This window comes from Colletotrichum tamarilloi (genome assembly GCF_030869305.1).
Source record: "Colletotrichum tamarilloi strain Tom-12 chromosome Unknown Scaffold_208.1, whole genome shotgun sequence".
In the NCBI taxonomy this organism is placed as follows: domain Eukaryota; kingdom Fungi; phylum Ascomycota; class Sordariomycetes; order Glomerellales; family Glomerellaceae; genus Colletotrichum; species Colletotrichum tamarilloi.
Window position 1 is genome coordinate 1 of NW_026849591.1, and position 20,116 is coordinate 20,116.

The 20,116-nt window shown below is 49.7% G+C and overlaps 8 protein-coding genes across 8 annotated transcripts; 4 read left to right on the forward strand and 4 right to left on the reverse strand.

Annotated features, from left to right (window-relative positions):
• Window positions 1–231: 231 nt before the first annotated feature.
• On the forward strand, window positions 232–1,283 carry CTAM01_16248 (uncharacterized protein; the record flags this gene model as incomplete). The annotated part of the gene is made up of 2 exons (XM_060532241.1): window positions 232–411; window positions 480–1,283. 2 exons carry the CDS (start codon window positions 232–234, stop codon window positions 1,281–1,283), a joined length of 984 nt encoding a protein of 327 aa, XP_060373164.1.
• Window positions 1,284–1,374: 91 nt separating this feature from the next.
• Window positions 1,375–2,704, reverse strand: CTAM01_16249 (transaldolase; the record flags this gene model as incomplete). Its single annotated transcript, XM_060532242.1, has 5 exons — window positions 1,375–1,774; window positions 1,830–1,986; window positions 2,040–2,349; window positions 2,407–2,591; window positions 2,656–2,704. 5 exons carry the CDS (start codon window positions 2,702–2,704, stop codon window positions 1,375–1,377), a joined length of 1,101 nt encoding a protein of 366 aa, XP_060373165.1.
• A 1,179-nt stretch (window positions 2,705–3,883) lies between these two features.
• Window positions 3,884–5,777, forward strand: CTAM01_16250 (uncharacterized protein; the record flags this gene model as incomplete). Its single annotated transcript, XM_060532243.1, has 4 exons — window positions 3,884–3,984; window positions 4,042–4,808; window positions 4,862–5,401; window positions 5,470–5,777. The coding sequence occupies 4 exons, from the start codon at window positions 3,884–3,886 to the stop codon at window positions 5,775–5,777; spliced, it is 1,716 nt and encodes a 571-aa protein (XP_060373166.1).
• Window positions 5,778–7,726: 1,949 nt separating this feature from the next.
• CTAM01_16251 (uncharacterized protein) lies at window positions 7,727–10,236 on the reverse strand (the record flags this gene model as incomplete). The annotated part of the gene is made up of 3 exons (XM_060532244.1): window positions 7,727–8,598; window positions 8,653–9,918; window positions 9,972–10,236. 3 exons carry the CDS (start codon window positions 10,234–10,236, stop codon window positions 7,727–7,729), a joined length of 2,403 nt encoding a protein of 800 aa, XP_060373167.1.
• Window positions 10,237–12,485: 2,249 nt separating this feature from the next.
• On the forward strand, window positions 12,486–13,262 carry CTAM01_16252 (uncharacterized protein; the record flags this gene model as incomplete). Its single annotated transcript, XM_060532245.1, has 2 exons — window positions 12,486–12,549; window positions 12,604–13,262. The coding sequence occupies 2 exons, from the start codon at window positions 12,486–12,488 to the stop codon at window positions 13,260–13,262; spliced, it is 723 nt and encodes a 240-aa protein (XP_060373168.1).
• Window positions 13,263–14,470: 1,208 nt separating this feature from the next.
• Window positions 14,471–16,345, forward strand: CTAM01_16253 (MFS transporter; the record flags this gene model as incomplete). Its single annotated transcript, XM_060532246.1, has 8 exons — window positions 14,471–14,662; window positions 14,718–14,854; window positions 14,907–14,974; window positions 15,034–15,137; window positions 15,200–15,372; window positions 15,424–15,694; window positions 15,752–15,994; window positions 16,058–16,345. The coding sequence occupies 8 exons, from the start codon at window positions 14,471–14,473 to the stop codon at window positions 16,343–16,345; spliced, it is 1,476 nt and encodes a 491-aa protein (XP_060373169.1).
• A 404-nt stretch (window positions 16,346–16,749) lies between these two features.
• CTAM01_16254 (NAD dependent epimerase/dehydratase) lies at window positions 16,750–17,981 on the reverse strand (the record flags this gene model as incomplete). The annotated part of the gene is made up of 4 exons (XM_060532247.1): window positions 16,750–16,870; window positions 16,936–17,528; window positions 17,591–17,882; window positions 17,941–17,981. 4 exons carry the CDS (start codon window positions 17,979–17,981, stop codon window positions 16,750–16,752), a joined length of 1,047 nt encoding a protein of 348 aa, XP_060373170.1.
• Window positions 17,982–18,539: 558 nt separating this feature from the next.
• Window positions 18,540–19,862, reverse strand: CTAM01_16255 (uncharacterized protein; the record flags this gene model as incomplete). The annotated part of the gene is made up of 1 exon (XM_060532248.1): window positions 18,540–19,862. The coding sequence occupies one exon, from the start codon at window positions 19,860–19,862 to the stop codon at window positions 18,540–18,542; it is 1,323 nt and encodes a 440-aa protein (XP_060373171.1).
• Between the last annotated feature and the right edge of the window lie 254 nt (window positions 19,863–20,116).

Genomic DNA, 20,116 nt, shown 5'->3' on the forward strand with positions numbered 1-20,116 from the left:
GGGGGGGGGGGGATGGGTATTCCTTTCTTCGGTCGTTTGTCGGACAATAGCCTTACTCCTACTGTGTACGCCAACCTCGCAAACCCCTCTCGTCAATGTTCGTCTTAATTTAACGACTGATCTTCACCCATCCAGCTCACTATCATCCTCGGTCAGACGTTCGCTTTGTCGAGAGCTTCTCGCATGGCACCAAACCTCTCGAATAGCCGTCTCAAATGAGGACATCGCCCCATGAATACGACCGCGCTCCAATCCGTCTCTCAAGGCATAACAGCGACTGTGCCGCTGCCGGAGAGTGCGCCGGGCAAAAAGTCCACCAAAAAACGCGTCAGGAACTTTTCCGCCGATGACCGCGCCGCCCATCGCATCTTTGAAAGGGGTCGCCGCGAAGCCTTCAAGGAACGCCTGACCGTGAGCATTGACGGGAGAGACAGGAGCAGCTGTTAAGTTTGTAACCAGACTAATCATCCATTCCACAGGAACTCGCCGGCCAGCTGCCAGTCCTTGCAGACACTGATCCCGAGCGGCTATCGAAGCATGTCGTCGTTAATGAGAGCATTGCCCGCCACAAGCTCTTGGAAAACCGATGCGTCGACGCTCTTCGCGATATTGAGTCCTTGCTACGAGAACGCGATGAGCTGTTGGCAGAGATCAATGTCTGGAGAGGCAACGCCGGCGCGAGTTCCCGGCTGCCGAAAAGCATTTCTAATATTGCGGGTCTTATGAAAACCGAGGATGAAATGCTTAGTCGCGAAGCAAAAGGCCATCACATACGCGAGGGAAATGGTTCCAGCGAAGACAAGGGGTCTCGTGGTGGTCAAGCTCGGGCTGCGATGACAATCGAAACCCACCCGAGCGAAGCATCTCATCTCTCGCAGCTTCTAAAGGTGGATCAGACACACGATATTAACCCAGTCCCAAACCTTGACGACTTATTGCGCGACACATCTTGGCCTCAGACTACCCAAACTCATCTCCCAGTGTTCCCCCCCGAACCTCCCCTTGCGAGTCCAGACGACATCCCAATCATACCACCTACCATCACACGGGATTCTCTGCCAGTTGCGACATCAGAAGCAGCCGACTATCGAATGTTCGTCGACGTAAACCCAACACAGCAGGCGCTGCTTCTCAACATGGACACGATTCAGTTTCCTGCCCCGGACGAGAACTCCATCGAGCTACCGAATGTTCTGCTCAGGCCTCACTATCTTTCTCGAACCAGCTTAGATGAAGAACCATTACATCAGCACTCTCAACAATGGGTCTCTTGGCATGGATAGTCTATTTCAATGTCCCGGATTCTCATGTACTCTAACGAACGCCACTTCACGACTCATTCGTACCCAGGACATACCGACGATACCGTTCGTCTCACATCTGCTTCAGGACCTCCTCAATCTTTCCCTGACTGCTCTTCTCCCCGCCGATGAAGAGCTTCAGCGCATCTGAGAGCCGAGTCGTCGTAACGGGGTCGGCCTCGATAGCCTTCTGCAGCGCAGCACCGCCATCAGCGAGGTAGTCAACGTCAGTACGGGCCAGGTTTCCGTCCCACTCGGCCGCTGCCAGAGGGTCGATGGTGGCGAGCTTCTTCAGCCGCTCAGGGGTCGGACCGATGTCTTTGTAGACGTGAACAGGCTTCGGCACGCCTTCGCCTGGCTGTTTGCTACCATCGTAAGGAAGCTTGGCTAGTTGGTCAAGGACAGTGTGGGAGATGGTTGCAGAATGACATCCCATTTCCCCTGCCGCCATAGCCTCTTTGGCTGAGATGAAGCTAGAATGAATAGCTTAGCGATGCTTGGAACAAGAACAGTTTCATATGCGCTCACCTGGCGTTCTTGACGAGTGGCTGTTCTTTGCCGGTCTCTTTGTACAGCCGCTTGTATGTCTCGATGATCTGGATGATTCGTGCCGACATAGGGTGTTGCGTTGCTGGGTCCTCGACATTCGGCCAGAGGACATCCGGTTCATCGTGGGCCCGCACCTCTGCGACAGAAATCAGTAAATAATGCCAAATAAAGTGGTTGGGCTGACCCGACCATTGTAATACGGGCTGATGTACAGCATGCCGGCCTGGCTGCAAGCAATAGCTTGAGGCAAGCTGAAGAGCGCTGTCCCTAGGGTGGGAATCCCTTCTGAGGACAAGATCTTTGCAGCGTTCAAAGCTGGTCCAGTCGATGGTATTTTGATGCAGTATCGATCGCGCCCGATGCCGGCTTTGGCAAATTCACGATCATAAAGGCGTGCATGATCGAGGGTTTCCTGTGTCTTGTACGCGTTGGAGGGGAGGGTTTGCAAAAGGACTCGGCCGCGGATAGAGTTGATGTTCTTTTTGCACATGAGAACGGCCTGAGGATTCGATGTCAGCCTACCATCATAGGGCACGAGGAATTGATGTAGTGATACCATGCGAGTGTAGATGGCGAGCCACCCTTCATTCTTCAATTCCTTTGCAGTCTCGAGGAAAAGATGCCTGTTCGATTCATGGCCAAGCTGGATATCAACCCAAAGCTGGTTGCTTGTTTGGTCGTGGGGGACAATGGGCATGCTCTTGATGTACTCAGGATCCATCCAATCGACATCGACGTTTACTGTGTTACGTTGATGAGTGTCCAGGCTTCTGTAACGTTGATCCAGGCGCAAGTTTTCACTTACTCTGTTCCTCAAGCTTGTCAAGCCATGTGATTGCGCCCTGGCTGCCCATGATTGCGGATCAGAGGTAAATTTTTGCTGGTAATCGAGGTCGTGACGTTCTATTTCCTGGCGTTCTCAGTTACTCGATCCTTATTTCACGTTTTTGAACCCAAGGGAAATCTTCCTTTAATAGCAAATAACTCAACTCAAACATTTCGGCATTGCTATCTCTAGAACAACTGTCTCATGCCCTGCGTGTGGCGGCATCTTCGCAGTCATCACTAGACTTATCGGTGGTCCCATTCCGAACACCGTAGGACCAATCATGCGAACATCCTTTTGAGCCCCCAGGATGCCACACGCAGGTCAATGTAAGGCAACACGCAGGGCGCTGTTGACCCCGCACCGTGGGGGCTTTTACCCTTGTTCATCGTCTGTTCACATCGACGATTGGGGTGGGAGGAGGCGAAGAGGATACTCTGGGGTAAAACTAACATAATACGACTGTGCTAGGGACCATTTCCCTGGGTGCTGGCGACCCCACTTCGACTTTGACACTGGTATAGACGACGTCGTCAATGTTGTGTCTTCACCGTTGATGGGGATGCCCTGAGGACAGACTATGATGCTGCGAAGTTGTACTAGTTTTGGAACATCATATGCCACACTCATTAATTACTACCTACTCTAATACCAAATGTCCCCACGAACCCCGAGTCTTCCAGTCGGGCGAAAGACCTTCATTAGTCGAGGCTACGCGGCCGCCTCCCCAACAGCCTAATATCAAGGTTCAAGACCAACAACTTTCCATAAACATCGCCCTGCACAGGCCAGAGAAACTAGCGTGTCTTAGCATGCTACCTAAACTCTAGAGTTCTTGGGCACACACAGGGCAGCCCCGCATTTACCCCATCCTGAACAAACAACCACCATGAAATGCCCTGCACAGGGAGGTTTGCTGCAGCGTGTTTTGGTCACGGGAGCAGGTCCGAAGGATCCCCCCAGCCGTTCAACAGCCGATGAGACTGAGACGTCCGGCGTTAGTGACGAGGACCCGGTAATATTTCATCTGATCCCATGGCTGACGATGCCGGAACTTGGGGAGGAGCAACCAGGATGGGATGGGTTGATGTGAATCAAGTTATAAAGGAGCCTCCATCGTGATACTCTACTATCATCTCCTGAGTGGATTTACTTTATTCTTCTCCTCAGAGACGAATTCTTCCTTTGATTCAAAAAGTCAGCCACCATGTCACGCGTATCCGACCTCGAGGGGGACGTCAAGTCAAAACTTGACGTCAATCACGTTGAGCACACGGATGCAGACTACAGCCGCAATATCGACGCAAAGTAAGTAGTTATTCACTCATTTGTCTTATGTAAATAGCAATTAACCACGGCCAGTAGAATCCGCAATCCACTCATCGGAGTCTCCAAGACAGATCTTCGCGTTCAGGTGTCTGGATTCTGCCGCGAGTATGGCTTCCGCGAAAAAGAGGAAGTCTTTTATCGCGGCGCTCTCGCAGCTCAAAACCCAGAGACGTACGATTCGTTCGAAGAACTGACTGAGGACGACAAAAATGTGCTCCGCCGGGAGGCCACCCACAAATGGCATCTTCCCCGGGACCTCTACTGGAGCATCGCCCTCTGCTCACTCGGCTCTGCTATCCAGGGATGGGATAACACGGGTGCCAACGGCGCCAACCTCTCTTTCCCTCAAGAGTTCGGTATCGTGGACAGGCAGGCACTAGTTGGTGTCATCAACGCCGGCCCGACCTTGTTCGGTCTCCTGAGCGCATGGGCTGCCGACCCTATTAACAACTACCTAGGTCGCCGCGGAACGATCTTTTTGACTGGTCTGTTTTGTGTGTTTCCCGTTCTTGCCCAGGCTTTTACGCAGAATTGGTGGGGCCTCTTGATTTGCCGTCTGTTTATGGGCCTAGGAATGGGAGTCAAGATTTCAACAATTCCGGTATACTCGGCCGAGGTTGCGCCTGCTGCTATTCGCGGCGGAATCGTCACTAGCTTCCAGCTGTGGGTCGCGTTCGGTATCTTCGTCGGCTTCTGCTCCAACTTGATATGGTTTCGTATCGGCGATTTAGCATGGAGATTCCAGTTGGGTGCCGCATTTGCTCCTGCTATTCCAGTTCTTATCTTTGTTTGGTTCTGCCCTGGTATGTGTCGTGATTTTCAGTTCTTTGTCTGGGAAGTCTGACCAAAGATCCAGAATCTCCTCGTTGGTTGATGAAAAAAGGTCGCTACCAAGAGTCCTTCAAATCCTTCTGTCGCCTTCGGAATACCGAAATGATGGCTGCCAGAGATTTGTACTACGCCCATAGGCAAGTCATTGAAGAAAAAGACGCGTTCGGTGGCCAGACGCTTTTACGGCGAGTGACCGATCTGCTTGTCATTCCCCGCCTCCGCCGTGCAACCATCGCCTCATCTTGGATAGTAATTTCGCAACAATTCAGCGGGATTAACATCATGGCCTTTTACTCTTCGACAATCTTTGAGCAAGCTGGCTATTCCGCCCAACAATGTCTCCTCGCCTCTATGGGATTCGGCCTCGTCATGTTTGTCTTCGCCTTCCCGGCGGTGTACATGATGGATACTTTCGGCCGAAGGAATCTCCTTCTTATCACCTTTCCTAACATGGCTTGGTGCCTATTAGCCTCGGGCCTTTGCTTCCTTATCAATCAAGGTTCAAGCTCGAGAGTACCACTCATTGCATTCTTCATCTATCTATTCACAGCAATGTACGGGCCAGGTCAGTAAAACAGCAGACTTACATTCCCAATCCAAAAAGAAAAATGAGAAAAGCTAAAACACGAACAGGCATGGGTCCTCTCCCATCCATTTACTTTTCAGAGGCTTTCCCTCTGTCTCATCGTGAGATAGGCTCAGCATTCACGATCTGCGTCAACAATGCGGTTGGTAGTGCCCTCACTTTAACCTTCCCCGAGCTTTTACACAGGATTGGGCCGACTGGGGCATTCTGCTTCTATGCCGGTCTCAACCTGCTCGCTTTCATCGTCATCTTCTTCCTCATTCCAGAGACAAAGTGGGTCCATCTTCATATCGCTCAGAAAGCCAGAAGCAATTACTCACTCTTGGTACCAGGCAACGGACACTGGAAGAGCTAGACTATATCTTTGGAGTCCCCACACGTCGCCATGCTGCATATCAGGTCCGTACATGGTTACCTTGGTTTGTGAGGAGATATGTTCTTCTCCAGAGAAACGCTAAGCTCGAACCACTTTATCATCTCGAGTGATCAAAGACGTCAGGGGCTGTTACAATGGATGGAGGGATTCCTTAGCTAGATAGGTAGTCCAATTATATGATCTGCAGCAGTGCGAATTAACGATACAAAACTCTAGGGATATTATTCTCGTTGGAAATAGTGATGACAATTTTCCCAACCCTTTTCGATGAGATGCCTTTCAATGACTGTTCAAGCATGAAGACTTCGCCAAGATTAAGTGTCATTCTTGGTGCACAAGAATCATCATGCAACTCGCATACCTAATGAGCAGCGTCGGTGATTATCATTATTATTCGAAAATGCCACCAGGAAAAAACCATGATCCTCAGGGCCACCAGAGCCGTGTGCGGTTTGTTGGCGTAGAAGTCACGGAATGTAGTTGCCTCCATAACCTGGTCACCAAGGCGGTTCTTTCCCCGAACCAGCCCGTCTTTGTGTATTTTGGAGTGGCTTTTCCACATGTGCTGTCCAACGACGCGAATGAAAACCAGTACAGCCGGTTATTCGGGGCCGAAAATATCATGTACTCAAGAGATATCTCTTCCGGAGCAACCCATTCGTGAACAGGAGGCTTTCGCTCCGCCTGGGTCGGGCGTGAAATCATCCGGAGTAGCGAACAACCGTTACCAGGCCAGCAATGGCGGATAGTCATCCAGGGACCTCCTTAGCCTACCTCGTATTACAGTTGGAAGCTGCCTGATGTCAGGGAAAGACTGACGAAATGCTCCACGGTCCGCATCCAGTCCGGCAACGAGACGAAGAACGGAGATCACCAGTTTAGACTCAAGACTCTCATCTCTGATACAGAAAACTTGGAAAAAGAGACCTCAGAAACAAATGCAAGTAATAAATAAACTAGGTTGTTGTCATGTTATTGATATTCTTTATCAAGCAGACCTTGATCGCCTTAGTGAATTCATCGCGTCGATAAAAGATGCTACTGGTGTTTGAAGTGCTGCGACTCATTTCACTCTGTCCGATCGTGTGATACCTAGCCATAGAGCGATTCCGAAATTCACTAGTACTTGCCGCTCTGGTGATTCATTCAAAATGGAATGAGGTTGGTGGACAGCAGCTTCAAGAAAGCGGTTCAAATGCTCCCAGGGATAATGCAGCCGTGGACTATCAACAGTGCGATGCAACATCTTTGGATAGAACAAGAATTTGAGTTAGCGTGTATTGCACATGAATGCGAATGGGACACTAAATGGAGTTGAAATTTGGTTCTATAAAAGCGAGGCTATGATGGGTAATATTGAGGCAATCTGAGACTAATTCCCTAGAGGAGACCTAGACAGGTCTACTACCATAAAATAGGAGAATGGTAATAGAACGCAGAGACGTATGAGTATGAATGTGGACTTGGGCCGGGCTCGGCTTCAGATTGTCCAAGAAAGTGGCTCATCGTATGGTTCTGGCGTGTCGAACGCGGAATAAACAACCAAAGCAGATGTGAAGCAGCAGTCAAATGCCATCTCAGAGGCTAGATAAGCGTCTCACGCCCGCTGAGTGCTAGAAACAGGCGTATTTCATCGCCATATATAGGATTCAGAGCGAGTGTACTTCATTTTTCTTTTTTACTTCTTATTGAAAGGGAAGGAAAGAGGTGGGAGAAAGTAGGTGTTAGAAAGGCACTCGAAGAGGCTTTCAACAGCTTATAGAAGAGAAATCACGCTTAAAAAATCACCCCGCCACCAATTCAGTTATTCGTCTCTCGATACAAAGCGCAAATGGACCATGTGGTTATGTCGATGAAAGACACAGCGAGATTGTGATCACCCCAAATATCTTTTATTCTCCTGATTTTCCAATTCATCTCTGAAGAACTCATACGCGACGAAGGGTAATACTCGCTTTGTCAACGGGGCCTTCAAGGCCCTCAGTACTCTCGCTTGAGTACCCAGCAGGGGTCACAATCTCTGCCGTTATTCCAACAGGGAGAGTTGCCTGGATGAGTATCACCCCAGCAGTCTCATCGACGCTGACCTCAACCTCAAGCACGCCTTGCGAAAGTTCGGTACGATAGTGAGCAGACTTAAGACCGGACAACACTGGCGCAAGCTGTACTTTACTCCAACCCGGTTGTAGCGGCTTCACGCCAACCACATACTGCGGCAGGAGAAACACTGGCCAACAGGACCAAGCATGCATAAGTGAGGTGTCATGTCCGAAGGGCTTCCCCTCAACTGTCATCGCTTCCCAATGTCCTCCCGAGTAATTTGGACTTGACGTGTCCGCCATTGGACCCCACACATTTTCAATCAGTTGGATTGCTTCACGACCCCTTTGGCGTGAAAATAGTGCCTCTACGGCAAATCCTGTTGCGTAGGGACTCACAACTCCTGTACGGTCCCAATGTTGAAGACCCTTGAAAGCTGCAGGCAACCAGCCTGGAGGTCCGGAGAGGTGAGATGCACAAAGATCGCTGTCTTCAGCAACATCAAGTGCAACGGCATAGCCATTCGTGTCCTGACAGATTCCTTCCTCTGGCAAAGCGGACCCCATACGGATGCAACCCTTTTCAGAGTTCCATAGATTGGTCAGAATGCTCTTTCTCAGAGTCTCGAGCTTCTCAGATAATTGGGACTTTCGTTGATCGTCGGTGGTCATAGTCTTCACAGCGTTCAGGGCGTCGTAATATGCCAAATTCGTTGTACCAGAAGCTCCAAAAACAGGTCCTCCAAGCGGATACCAATGCACTACGGAGGATTAGCCAATACACCATGCAGCCGAGAGACAGATTCTTATCTTACTTGACATGTCAGGTGAAACTTCGATCAGTCCCGATGGCTTCTCCTGGGATTCGGCGTACTCGAGCAACTTCTCCGCTGCCGGAAGATAACGCCGAAGAGCCTCATAGTCTCCAGAACTCAACCAATAGTCCTTGATGGCGACAACCAACAACAGGGCGTAAGTCATAGAGTAGAATGCGTAAGTTGGAGGAGGCTCGGTCCCTGCGTGGATAGGGGCCTGGATAGGACATAAATTTCCAAGGTATCCTGCCTCAGTCTGATGGCTAGCAAGAAGCTCGATGCTTCCTGCAACAGCCCCACTATCCATACCGGAATATGCAACGCCTCGACCTGAGACAAAGAGATCTCCTCCAAATGTTGCTCGATCTCTCTTTGCACCATCTACCATGCATGATACAGCATTCGTCCCAACTTGGAAGTCTGCCAGCGTCCTCTCCTTGTTGCCGAATAACAAGTCATTCTGGTAGAGACAATCCCCGTTCGCGTCTCTGACATCCAAGTTGCGATAGAGAGCAAGCCAACCCTCAGGACCTCCGAAAGCTACAGAGCCGGTGTTGATTCCCGAACCTCCAAGAAGGGGTCGGATCTGTACGTCTGTGATTGTTGCAACTTCTCTCTCGTTGATGATGACGGTGATCCGGTTGCCGCTCGTAATGGTAGAAACCTTGATCCATTCGCCTTGCTTCACAATTCCGTGAGTAGACCAGCTGCCAAAGGACTTGACTGGGAATACGGCTGATACATGTGACATCCCCTCAAAGGCACGAAGCTCTTCCTGGATAACGTCCAGGCAGAAGATGACTCCATTGGCAACCATGTGGACACCCCAACTCGCACCTAGCTCTTCAACAAGAACCTGGAACGAAACTTCCTTGTCGCCCCATCGCGTGCCTTGGCGGCAAGGAGCCCAATGCTGACCAAGAACCCTGGTCCCTTGGTCGGTGATGTCCCATGCTGGGGCCGTCTCGCCTTTGACCACGGTGCACATTTCTAGCGTGTTGACACCGTCATTCCAAATGCGGTTGAGAATCTCGTCTGAACAACTGAAAGAGGCCTTGGGTCGTATTGTTGGCCTGATTGACTCGAAACCGAATTTGCTGATTACAAGAGTGGCATTGGAAGTGATGAGAACAACTTTCAAGTACCTCTGGGATCGTTGTGCGAGTCTTGGTTTGATAGTTTGCTGCGATTCCGAGGGCGCTACAGTCATTGAAACATTGCGATAACAGTCCATAGCATTGGAAAAGAAAAAGTAGGGGCCATCGCCTCGAAATTGTGTTAGTTGAGACACAATAACGGTTAAAGGAGAATATCTCTACCTGTTTCGCATTCGATTCCTTCATGAGTTTCGCTATAAAAGATTCTCGCGCTGATGGGACCCTCGCCACTCGCACGATCAACCAAGAATGTAGGAATTCCGCCAATGCATCGGCCAAAGTCAAAAGTTATTGATGCCTGTTTCGAAGATCCTGATAGTTCGCCATTTGTAAGAGTAACGACCCCTGACTCAGCGTCGCGCCAAGCACCATTCGAGGTTGTAACTAGCCGGGTTGGCTCCGACAGGATGGCCTTTGAGGGATCCATTTGAATTGCAAGAGAAGCAAGATATGATGAATCAGAATTGCTGGATTGGCATAAGTTTCGGCCTTGAAGCCAAGTGACGTGCAGTTACCCAGGTTTTGAATGGCATGCCTAGTAAGTGTGGATAGGCATCTAAGTAAGACCCGTTTCGGGAAATCCGAGCGTGTCTAACACTAGGCTCTTTTCGGATCAGCGTCCACCCGGATGTGTGGGGGAAAGGTGGACGAAGCTCATAAAAGGGGCGCTACGTCCACCTCAACGCCAATTTGCTTCACGTCTCCGTCCACCCGCGGAATCACTCACACATCTCGGCAACTCCACAGAGACTTGGGGCGCAGGAGCTTCCCCAGATTGCCCAATAGAGTCGATGGGTTCACCAAACGAGGTTGAACAGACTAGCCACACTTGTGGGGTCTGTTCTCGATCTTTCACTCGCATAGAGAACTTGAAACGTCATCAAAAGACGCGTAGGTCATTCATGAACGAGCACGAAGAAGCTGGTGACGCTTGAGTCCTGACTGTTATAATGCATAGACCAGGGAAACCTACCTCACCGTTGTATGATTTGCCAGAAAAGGTTCTCACGGAGCGATCTTCTCAAGAAACACCAACGACTTCATCAGAAGCTTAGCCAAGAGGATGCAGTACGTGACGAGAATGAATTATCATCAGCGAAAAAGGTGGATTACTCCTTCATCATAGAGAACCCCAGCCAACTTTCGTCCCAACCGCGAGATAGATACAGAGAACCGGGAACACACCCGCTACTTGTTGGCGACTCACGACTGCAGTATCTTGATGTTGACCGCGCCACGAACAAGACGCCCAAGGCTAGTTATGCAGCGTCTTCGGTTCTTTCACCATCATACGTCGCGTTCTCCAGGCCACAAGATACAATGGCAACAACCAGTGAGCCAGCGGCGAACATGGACTTCTCGTATTTTGTTCAACCTTGGCAGGATAGCCTGTGGGTTGACTCAAGCCAGTGGTTCACACCAGATTTCTACGATGCAGTAAGAGAGACATCACATATAAGTGATCCTTTCATACTCCAAGACGATTCGATGTCACTGTCTGCTCACTGGAATTGGCTGGGTCAATATCCAGCCATGCCTGGCAGTAGTACACGAGTGGCCCCAAACGACGACCGAACAACACCTTTAGTTCTAGCCGAAATCTCGGATGGGCCAGAGAATATATCGAGAGTTAATTCTCCTCCGAACGTGCCCTCTAGAGAGGACGGAGTAGCATTTGCGTGGAACCCGTCGTCGAAAAGTCTTTGTCAGACACATTCTATTTCTATCAACGCGTCACACCCTCTTATGATTTTACATAATCCTCGATTCGACATACTAGAATCAACATGGATTCGCGTTCGAGAGTTCCTAAAGCTTGAGACTCCCGGCTCGGAGAATCTGATTCCGCCGTCTCTGGCAGTTGCGAATGTCTTTCTGGGGCTCTTTTTCGACCGTTTCTATGAACAAAGTCCTGTACTTCACTTACCAACGCTCTTAGTTGATCACTTGCCGTCATCTTTACTCTCCGCCATGATCATCATCGGCGCCACATACAGCCGTATCCGGCACACAAGACGCTTTTCCATACTCATGCTCGATAGAGCTCGTCAAAATCTCCAAGCGCTGATCGAAGCCGACAAAAGCTTGACCAGACATCCTGAAACTATCTATGCATCTTCACTACTAGTGTATACTGGGTTATGGTGCGGAAACAAAGGGGCATTTGAGAATGCCGAAGCATTCAGAGGAAGTTTGGTGACATACGTCAGACGTCTGTTTCAACCGAAAACGAAAGTTGCGGATGTCGCAGGTAGTCGTGTTGAAGATCATTGGAGGGCATGGGCAACATCTGAGTTCAAGCGCCGTTTACGCTGGTACGTATTCATGATTGACTCACAGTTCCCCGCCATTTTGAACATGCGGAGTATGATGTCTCTCGCAGAGGTCGCTAGGTGGGAGTGCCCGGGTGATGACGCCGCATGGTGTACAACGAGTGCTCCAATCTGGGCAACTTTAGTTAAACCCTTGGGGAGTTTATCGGCACCAGAGTTTGGCATTGTTTTTAAGGCTCTTACGAACAATAGAAGAGCTAGTTTCACCAACTTGGCACCATCAGTCTCTGCTATTACTGATAGAATCAGCCCGTGGACACAATTCCTTGTTCTGAGTTGCTTGGCTAGCCAGGCACTGGACTGGTCGCACGATTGGTCAGTACAGGTCGGCAGTGACCCTGCCATGATACAAGATACGGGCAGTGATTGTCATCAAGAAAGTCTGCGGATACGGGACAACATCATCGGTAAGTCATACTGTCTTCCACTTGTCTATGCCAAAGCTGACGCGCTCATTTCAGCATCTTTGAAATCATGGGAATGCTACTACGGCACCAAGTACAGTGGCAACCCGATCCCGGATGTGGCGCAAAGTCCAGTGCTGTACTTTCAAAGCGCATCTCAAATACTCCGTGGCCTAGTAAACATTCAACTACAAACGTGCGTTGCTGATTTGCAAGATGCTCTCGGAAAAGGCGGAGCAAATGCTGTTGACGAAAGCCTGGGCCGACTTCGAGTCTACTTCACAAACGGATACACCAACTGTGTTGGAGCACACCAAGAGTTGCCATTTGAGTCTCTAGATGCCTTCGCCAAATCAGTCATGGAAACTACATCAATCATGAGCAATCCGACACTACAGTCTGCCACACCTTATAGCATCTTTGGAATCTTCCTAAATCATGTCTTGCAATGGGCATTTCTAAAAAGCAGCCCCGAAACATTGAAGTCGCACCTTCGTGAGCATCTCCGAGATATGGCTTTCTCATATCACGGACGGGGCATGTCGGAGCTCAGTGGAATACTTGATTTCGGGCTCTCCTCAGCAAACCCGACAGTCGTGAACAGGGACAGAAGCCACTTAGTTCTCATGCAAGCTGCGCAGAATTTGGCGCTGCTTGGTACTTGGGGCGCATCGTTGAATCTGGCCCTTCTGCTTCAGTTGAGAGCGAAAACTTGAATTTGACGCTGTTGATATTAAGAATTAAGTCTCGTAAATTATTGTGTAAAAGTACAGCTCATGCCTCCAGCAGCAGCATTAGTAGTAGAAGTAGAGGTAATAGGCGATTCGTTCAGCACTGGGAAAGTGTGCAACGAATATGAGGTCCTGTCATGGTTGACTTGTTCATGGCAAAGTAATACGAGCAAAGGATCCGAAGCTACGATACCATACTAAGTCAGTCTAGGAAATCAGCCTAACTGGGTATTGCTAAGGTTATGCATGCCTCCCATCAGCAGGCCTTAGCAGCATCTGGGGTAGGTGGATCCACTCCCTTTTGAACGTAGCACTAGCTTATCCGCGTCCGGTTGCTTTCGAAGTTCTGATCAGTCATCAGTACTTTCCCTGTTGGGAATTTCGCAAGAACCTCCCATACTTTCACCATCATGTCTGGCAATTTTCCTCCGTACGTTGCGGTAGGGGTAAGTTCTTCATGGGGTCCTCAATCCACCAAGACATGTACGTGTCTAGTGATGGCCAACTGAGGCCGAAGCCAGACGATGGGAAAGAGGGGAGGCAGAAGGTACATTTCCACGGAACTGTCGGCCTGAATGCCAATAATTTGAGAAAGATTCAGTGGGTAATTGTAAGTCAGAGTCAGTGTGTGGAAATGTCAGATAATCGGGCTGATGCGACTCACATTCCTTCCTGGAAAGTGTGACTTTTCCGTCCGTTGAGCCTCGCCATGTTGTCCTACCGGTGGAGCCGGAAAAGCTGGCCAGGTTCATAACCGAAGATTCAAATGGGTTCGGAGTATTTGGAGAAGTGGTTTTCCGTCGCATCCTCTTCATGTAAGACCCTGTCAACACGCGTCCAGGTCACTACCATGTCGGTACTAGTGCAGGGTCCGAATTGAAGACCATCATCTCCCCGAACCCCGCACGAGCGGAAAAGCTCGGCGCCCCATCTCCCCCATGGGGGAACGCTCCACTTGGGGGAGTCGGTCTTATCGTGACTTCAGGCGGAGCCAACGGAGAGATGAGATAGTCTGATTTTCCTTGTTACCTTATATAGAGAGGCTCTGCACAGACGAAAAGATGCTTGGAAGTGTTACCGTCTAATACCGAAGTCTCGCAATTCGAAAGCCACGTCATCCCACGATCTGACCGGTGTCGAGACAACGCACAAAGGGTTCAAATGCCAGCGTCTTTCCGAGTCATCAAAGCACAATGACTGAGCCAAGAAAGTCCGAAGAGGACAAGGCAGATGTCAGACAAATGGAGCGTGTCTTGACAGGCGGTTCTAATGGAGGCGCCGAGAAGCCTGTCGCCAAGATTGGCAAGGTTGACGAGTTTGGGGCGCATACCAAGACCGACCCCAAGGAGATTGCACTCGTGAAGAAGATTGACTTCTACATTCTGGTTCGAGCTTCAGTTGATGGTTGGGAAAATGCTTCCTTTACTAACTCGACCGAAGCCTATTCTCTGGATCATGTACTTCCTCAATTTCCTCGACCGAAACGCAATGATCAATGGCAAGCTTAACTCGCTGTCCGAAGACCTGAAGCTGAAGGGAACTGAGTACAACACTTGCGTATCCATTCTATTTGTTGGGTGAGTTATGTATCTTTGTGTACCAAATGGCCACTAATCTCAATGTCGGTAGATACCTGTGTGGCCAGATCCCCTCGAACATGATCCTGAACCGAGTGCGACCCTCCTGGTATATGGCGGGTATGTATGCCAAGCATCCAATCAAGAACGCGTAGTTCTAATGGGTGGTCACATCGCAGGCTTCATGTTGACTTGGTCGATAATAAGTCTGCTTACGTACCTTGCACACGACTACAAGACAATGCTAGTGTGCCGGTTCTTTCTCGGTATCACAGAGGCTCCGGTAAGTATCTGATCGTTGTTGTCGCCGACATCGAAGACATGAACGGGCTGACATTAGTCTAGTTCTACCCTGGCGCACTCTATATGCTCAGCATGTTCTACACACGCAAGGAAATTGCGACTCGAATGGCTGTCTTTTACACTGGCAACATGCTAGCTAGCGCTTTTTCTGGTCTGATTGCGGCTGGCATATTCGCCGGACTCGATGGGAAGCACGGCCTTGCAGGCTGGCAATGGTATGATAGAATCCGGCTCACCCCACTCAGATTGGAGACTCACAGTTGTAGGCTATTCATTGTCCAGGGTGCTGTGTCCATTGGTGTGGCGATGGCGGCATTCTACTTCCTCCCCGACGCTCCGCTTCAGACTCGCTGGCTCAGCCCTGAGCAACGACATATGGCACACCAGCGCATATTCGACGATACGACCGATCGTCGCGAGGGAGGCACCAGTGTCTGGAAAGGATTGCGCGAGGCTTGTACCGATTGGAGAACATGGCTCTTCTGTCTCATGGACAACTTGCACCTTTCCGCAAATGGTTTCAAGAACTTCTTGCCGGTAAGGATTCGCAGCCATAGCTGATCTTTCAGATTACAATAAGCTGACTGGAGACAGAGCGTTGTCAAAACCCTTCACTACAACACCACAATCACATTAGTTCTAACGTGCCCGCCGTACATTCTAGCTGGCATCATGAGCATTGTTGTATCGCATTCATCAGGCCGTTTCAATGAACGCACATGGCACACAACAGTGAGCAAGCTCATTGCTTGTGCGGGCTTCGCCATGGCTGTGGCCACACTCAATACTACTGTTAGATATGTCGGTATCATGATTTTCGTTGGAGCAACGTATGGGGTTAGTTCATCCAAATGCCGATTTTGATTCCACAAAATTTACTTCATCCTAACGGAATTTTAGGTGAATAATATCATTCTCGGATGGACCTCGGCAACTTTAGGCCAGACGGATGAGAAGAAGGCCGTTGCGATCGCCATGGCCAACACATTGGGGAACCTTGCTAGCGTCTACACTCCATACCTGTGGCCAGAATCAGATGAGCCACGATACTTGACTGCAATGCTTGCTAGTATCGGCTTCTCTCTCGGTGTCGTTGTTTGCGCCTGGATCATGAGGATTGCGCTACAGAGGCAGAACAAGAAAACTTTGGCGTCTAACCCAGATGCCTTGAACTTGTATGTCTACTAAAGCTTGTCATACCCACAGATAGCATGGGGTTGTTTATTTGTTACGGACTATATATTCGTTGGATCCATCCCTACACTGGTATCAGACCAATTACAGGTCTTGAGAGGACTTTCCAGTAGAATACAATGTGAGCAGATGTCAATAGGTGCACGACACAGGGAAGGAGCTCACAGAGGTTAACTGCTCTTAGGGTCTAGAAGATGTATTACTGAAATCTGCCCTTCCCTCGAAATATACTCTCAGCGCTCTACATATACCTGAGCTGCTCCTTTGTTGCTTGATCCTCCTCTTAATGCCCCTTATGCTATCCCCTATCCGGCGAGGCCTGACAGCAGACAAGACCCACAGGGCTTTGATAGTCCTACAAAGCAGACTGAATAGTAGTTGAAAGACCAATTTTATGATTACTGGGCCTGCTCGTCCAAAACCATTTGAAACGCCTCTACAAACGAAGCTTCCCAATCGGCCTCTGTCTTCATGGGCCTCCAACCGAGCTCTGGTGCCAAAACAGGCTTCGTAGAAGAGCTGAAGAAATTAATCCCTGCTTGTACTCACTTAAATCTTTGGTTGGCACACTTGGAATGACTCACTGTGCAGCATAATTCATCTCCGCAATCTGGGGTGTCGCATTCAGCCATCTTGATCCAGCTTCTTCCAAGCTCACCGAACGAGGCTCTCTTGACTCCAAAGCACCAAGCGAGGCACCTGCTTTACCAACCAAGGCCGCAAGATCTCGCCAATTGTGACTGCCAGTGTTAGAGAAGTAAATACCTCTCCTGCCTGAAGGAATCGTCTCTCCAGAGAGGACCTTGCTCAAGATAAGCTCGTACAGTATTGCAAGATCCGTAACATGGACATGCCCAAGACGGCCTGTGCCCTCGCCGACGTATTCAGGGACGCCGGCCTTGATCGCGCCACGAATGATGCTAGGAATTTGCATGGATCCTTGATTGAAGAGGCCGGTGCCACGCCCGTAGACCGTGGGGGGCATCATGATGTATGCTTTGACTCCGGTCTTCTCTGCAGTCCTAACAACAGCAATATCTGTTGTTCGCTGGCCGTAAGCCTCCTGGGATTCTTTCTTTTCTTCATATTCGTATACCTTCTCCTTATCTGACCATTGATGAATGTCACCCGACCGCTGGGTGATCGTTCTTTCAGCAAGGTTGGACGTTCCCGATGTCTGGCTCATCCATGTTTTGTTAAAGATATTACAATAAGAGTCGGAATAGCGCGAAAACTTACGTGAACGAAGTGGACATCTCTTCCCGTCTGCTTCTTCCGCTCCGCTAGCCCTTCCAAAAGAGCTACAGCCGAGCCTGTATGGAAGCCACTTGGTGTGTGGATAACGTAGTCGTGCTCACTTGCAATCTTCGTCAAAAATTGAGAGTCATCTAGGCCCGTAAAGAGGACGGCATGGATGCCTTTCTGGCTCAGAATATCCGCTTGTTCTTGCCCCCGAACTAAAGCGGTAATCGACAGTGCATTGATGTCTTTGTTAGAAGAGTTTAGGAGCTGTGTCAGAACAGTGCCACCTCTACGAAGCAGTCAGTTTGACAGGGCAAGTTCGAGTCGGAAAAGGGCACGGAGCGCACATAAAGCCTGTGGCGCCCGTGAAAAGAAGTTTCTCGGGCATAATGAATAATTTTGATGCTGTCTTGGTAGAAAATGAGAAAAGACATACACAGAATTATGGAATTTGGCGCAATGTTAAGTCCAGGCTGTGAAGGTATACTGTAGACCTGACGCGTTACTTTAATGTCGTGGAGATGCCGGGATTTGTATTCCGCGGAAAGCCGGGACCATCCGTGGCCAATGGTGACAGATTTGTGCCTGTCTTGTAATAGTCAGCATCAGTCGACCTACTGGGTACGACTGCAGGTTGACCGCACACCAGAAGTACACCTCCAGTCATTGACGTCATAATTAGCTTGGCCCTCAACTTCGCATCTAATCACATGCAGAAGTCACATCCAGACATACCGGTCTGATGGATATTAGATGGTAGTAAAGGAATGCAACTAGACACACTTGAATACACTGGAGCTAGTCTCGCTGATGTGGAATGGACTCTTCGTTTTCTTCGCTGCCTCCTTATTACCAATTCTACCATAATACTGCGACGACACATAAGGTAGATAGCGGTCTCGATGAGGTAGTCAGATGCAGCTCATCAATCTGACTGATTGACCTCCTATGGAAGTGCAGATATGTCAACAACACTAACCCAAATGTTCTCCTTGTTCTCGCTGTAAGCAATCAGCAGTTTCCTGCCAACCTGAACTGCGCTAGGATAGCTGAAGCCAAACGCCCGATTCTTGATTCCATCACGCGTATCCGGGACAATCGCCTTTGTCGCATTTGTTCTCAACACACCAATCGACTTATAAGTCTGGTCGGCTCCACGAGATAATGCTAAGGTCAGTGGCTGTCGTTGAGGATCTGCAGCATTGTATCTTGGGTTTGACAACAGAAATCTGTCGCCGGTACCGTCGAGCTTCCCCAGAAATTGTTTTGTCTTCGCATCCGGTATGTTTGTTTGATGTATTGCATTGCCGTGCGAGTTCATGATTTTGGGATACCAGCCGGTCCCTTTCGGATCTGCGTTGTACTCAACCCAGACTGAGTGGGTGTTATTTGCCTCTGAAGTGATGTCGCGCCAATGTCGTTGCCAGTACCCTCCTGTAGATGAGTCACTGTCGTTGTGCCAAACAGCAAATGTCTGTTCTTCCATTTGATGCAATCCATCAGCGGCATATAGACCGTTATTGTAAAGCCATGGCGACCAAGCCGGTGCCTCATCCGGCTTTCGCAAAACCGCGTTGATTTCGCAGGCTCTGGCGCAGTATTCCATGCCATACTCAGTGCCGTAGACGGTCTCTGCGTACAATTCGGATTTTGTGAAGTCATTCTGTTCCAGCCAACAGGGGTCCGCAAGCGGTTCTCCGCTGAGAGAAATTTTGCGTGCGAATCGACCTGCAGCTGCCCACCGCCCTGGACACCACCTACTGCCTGATTGGCCAACGGCGTAAAGTTCGCCCTCGAGGTGCACAAAGGTCAACGCCTGCCATGCACGCTGAGCAATACCTCGGTCACACCAATACTTCCAGTTGTGCGTCTCTGTCTGGTTTGGAAGAAGAGCAGCCGGCATTAGGCTTCTCCCAGAGCTCCAAGATGATCCATTGTCGCTTGAAGTCGAGATCCATATATCTTGGCCCATACTATCCTCGTCGACTGGGGCAGAGGAGTAAATGAGGAGGACATCGGAACCGATAGCAAACAGTTCCGGATGGTGCGCGTATGTACGATTCTCGGCCACTCCGTTGTATATTTGAATCTCTGCTTCAACCGATATCTGCTTCCATCCCGCAAAGAGCTTATCGTTATAGTCCAATGGCGGTGATACTTGCCACAGAGTATCGGATGGTGGAGGTTTCGCGTGCGTTCTGGTCAGCCATGTAGAAGCGAAAAGCAGACCTATGAAGCATGCGGCATTGGAGATTCTCGATGTGGCCATGTCTAATAATCCTAGTGTTTCGTTACTGGCATTCGATGGGTCGATAATCGTAGTTGTGAGGATTTTGACCAAAGACGTATTGTAAACCCGGCGGACAAAGCTATAGCAGACTTGAGAACTGTCCAGTGGGCAAAAAATTGTGTTATGTAGGAATAGCTAAGAGGAGGACAAACCATGAGTTTTACGCGGCCTGCACGTTGATTGGGGGAATATCCTGTGAGTGTCTCCCGGCGGCATGGGTAATTGGAGGAGCA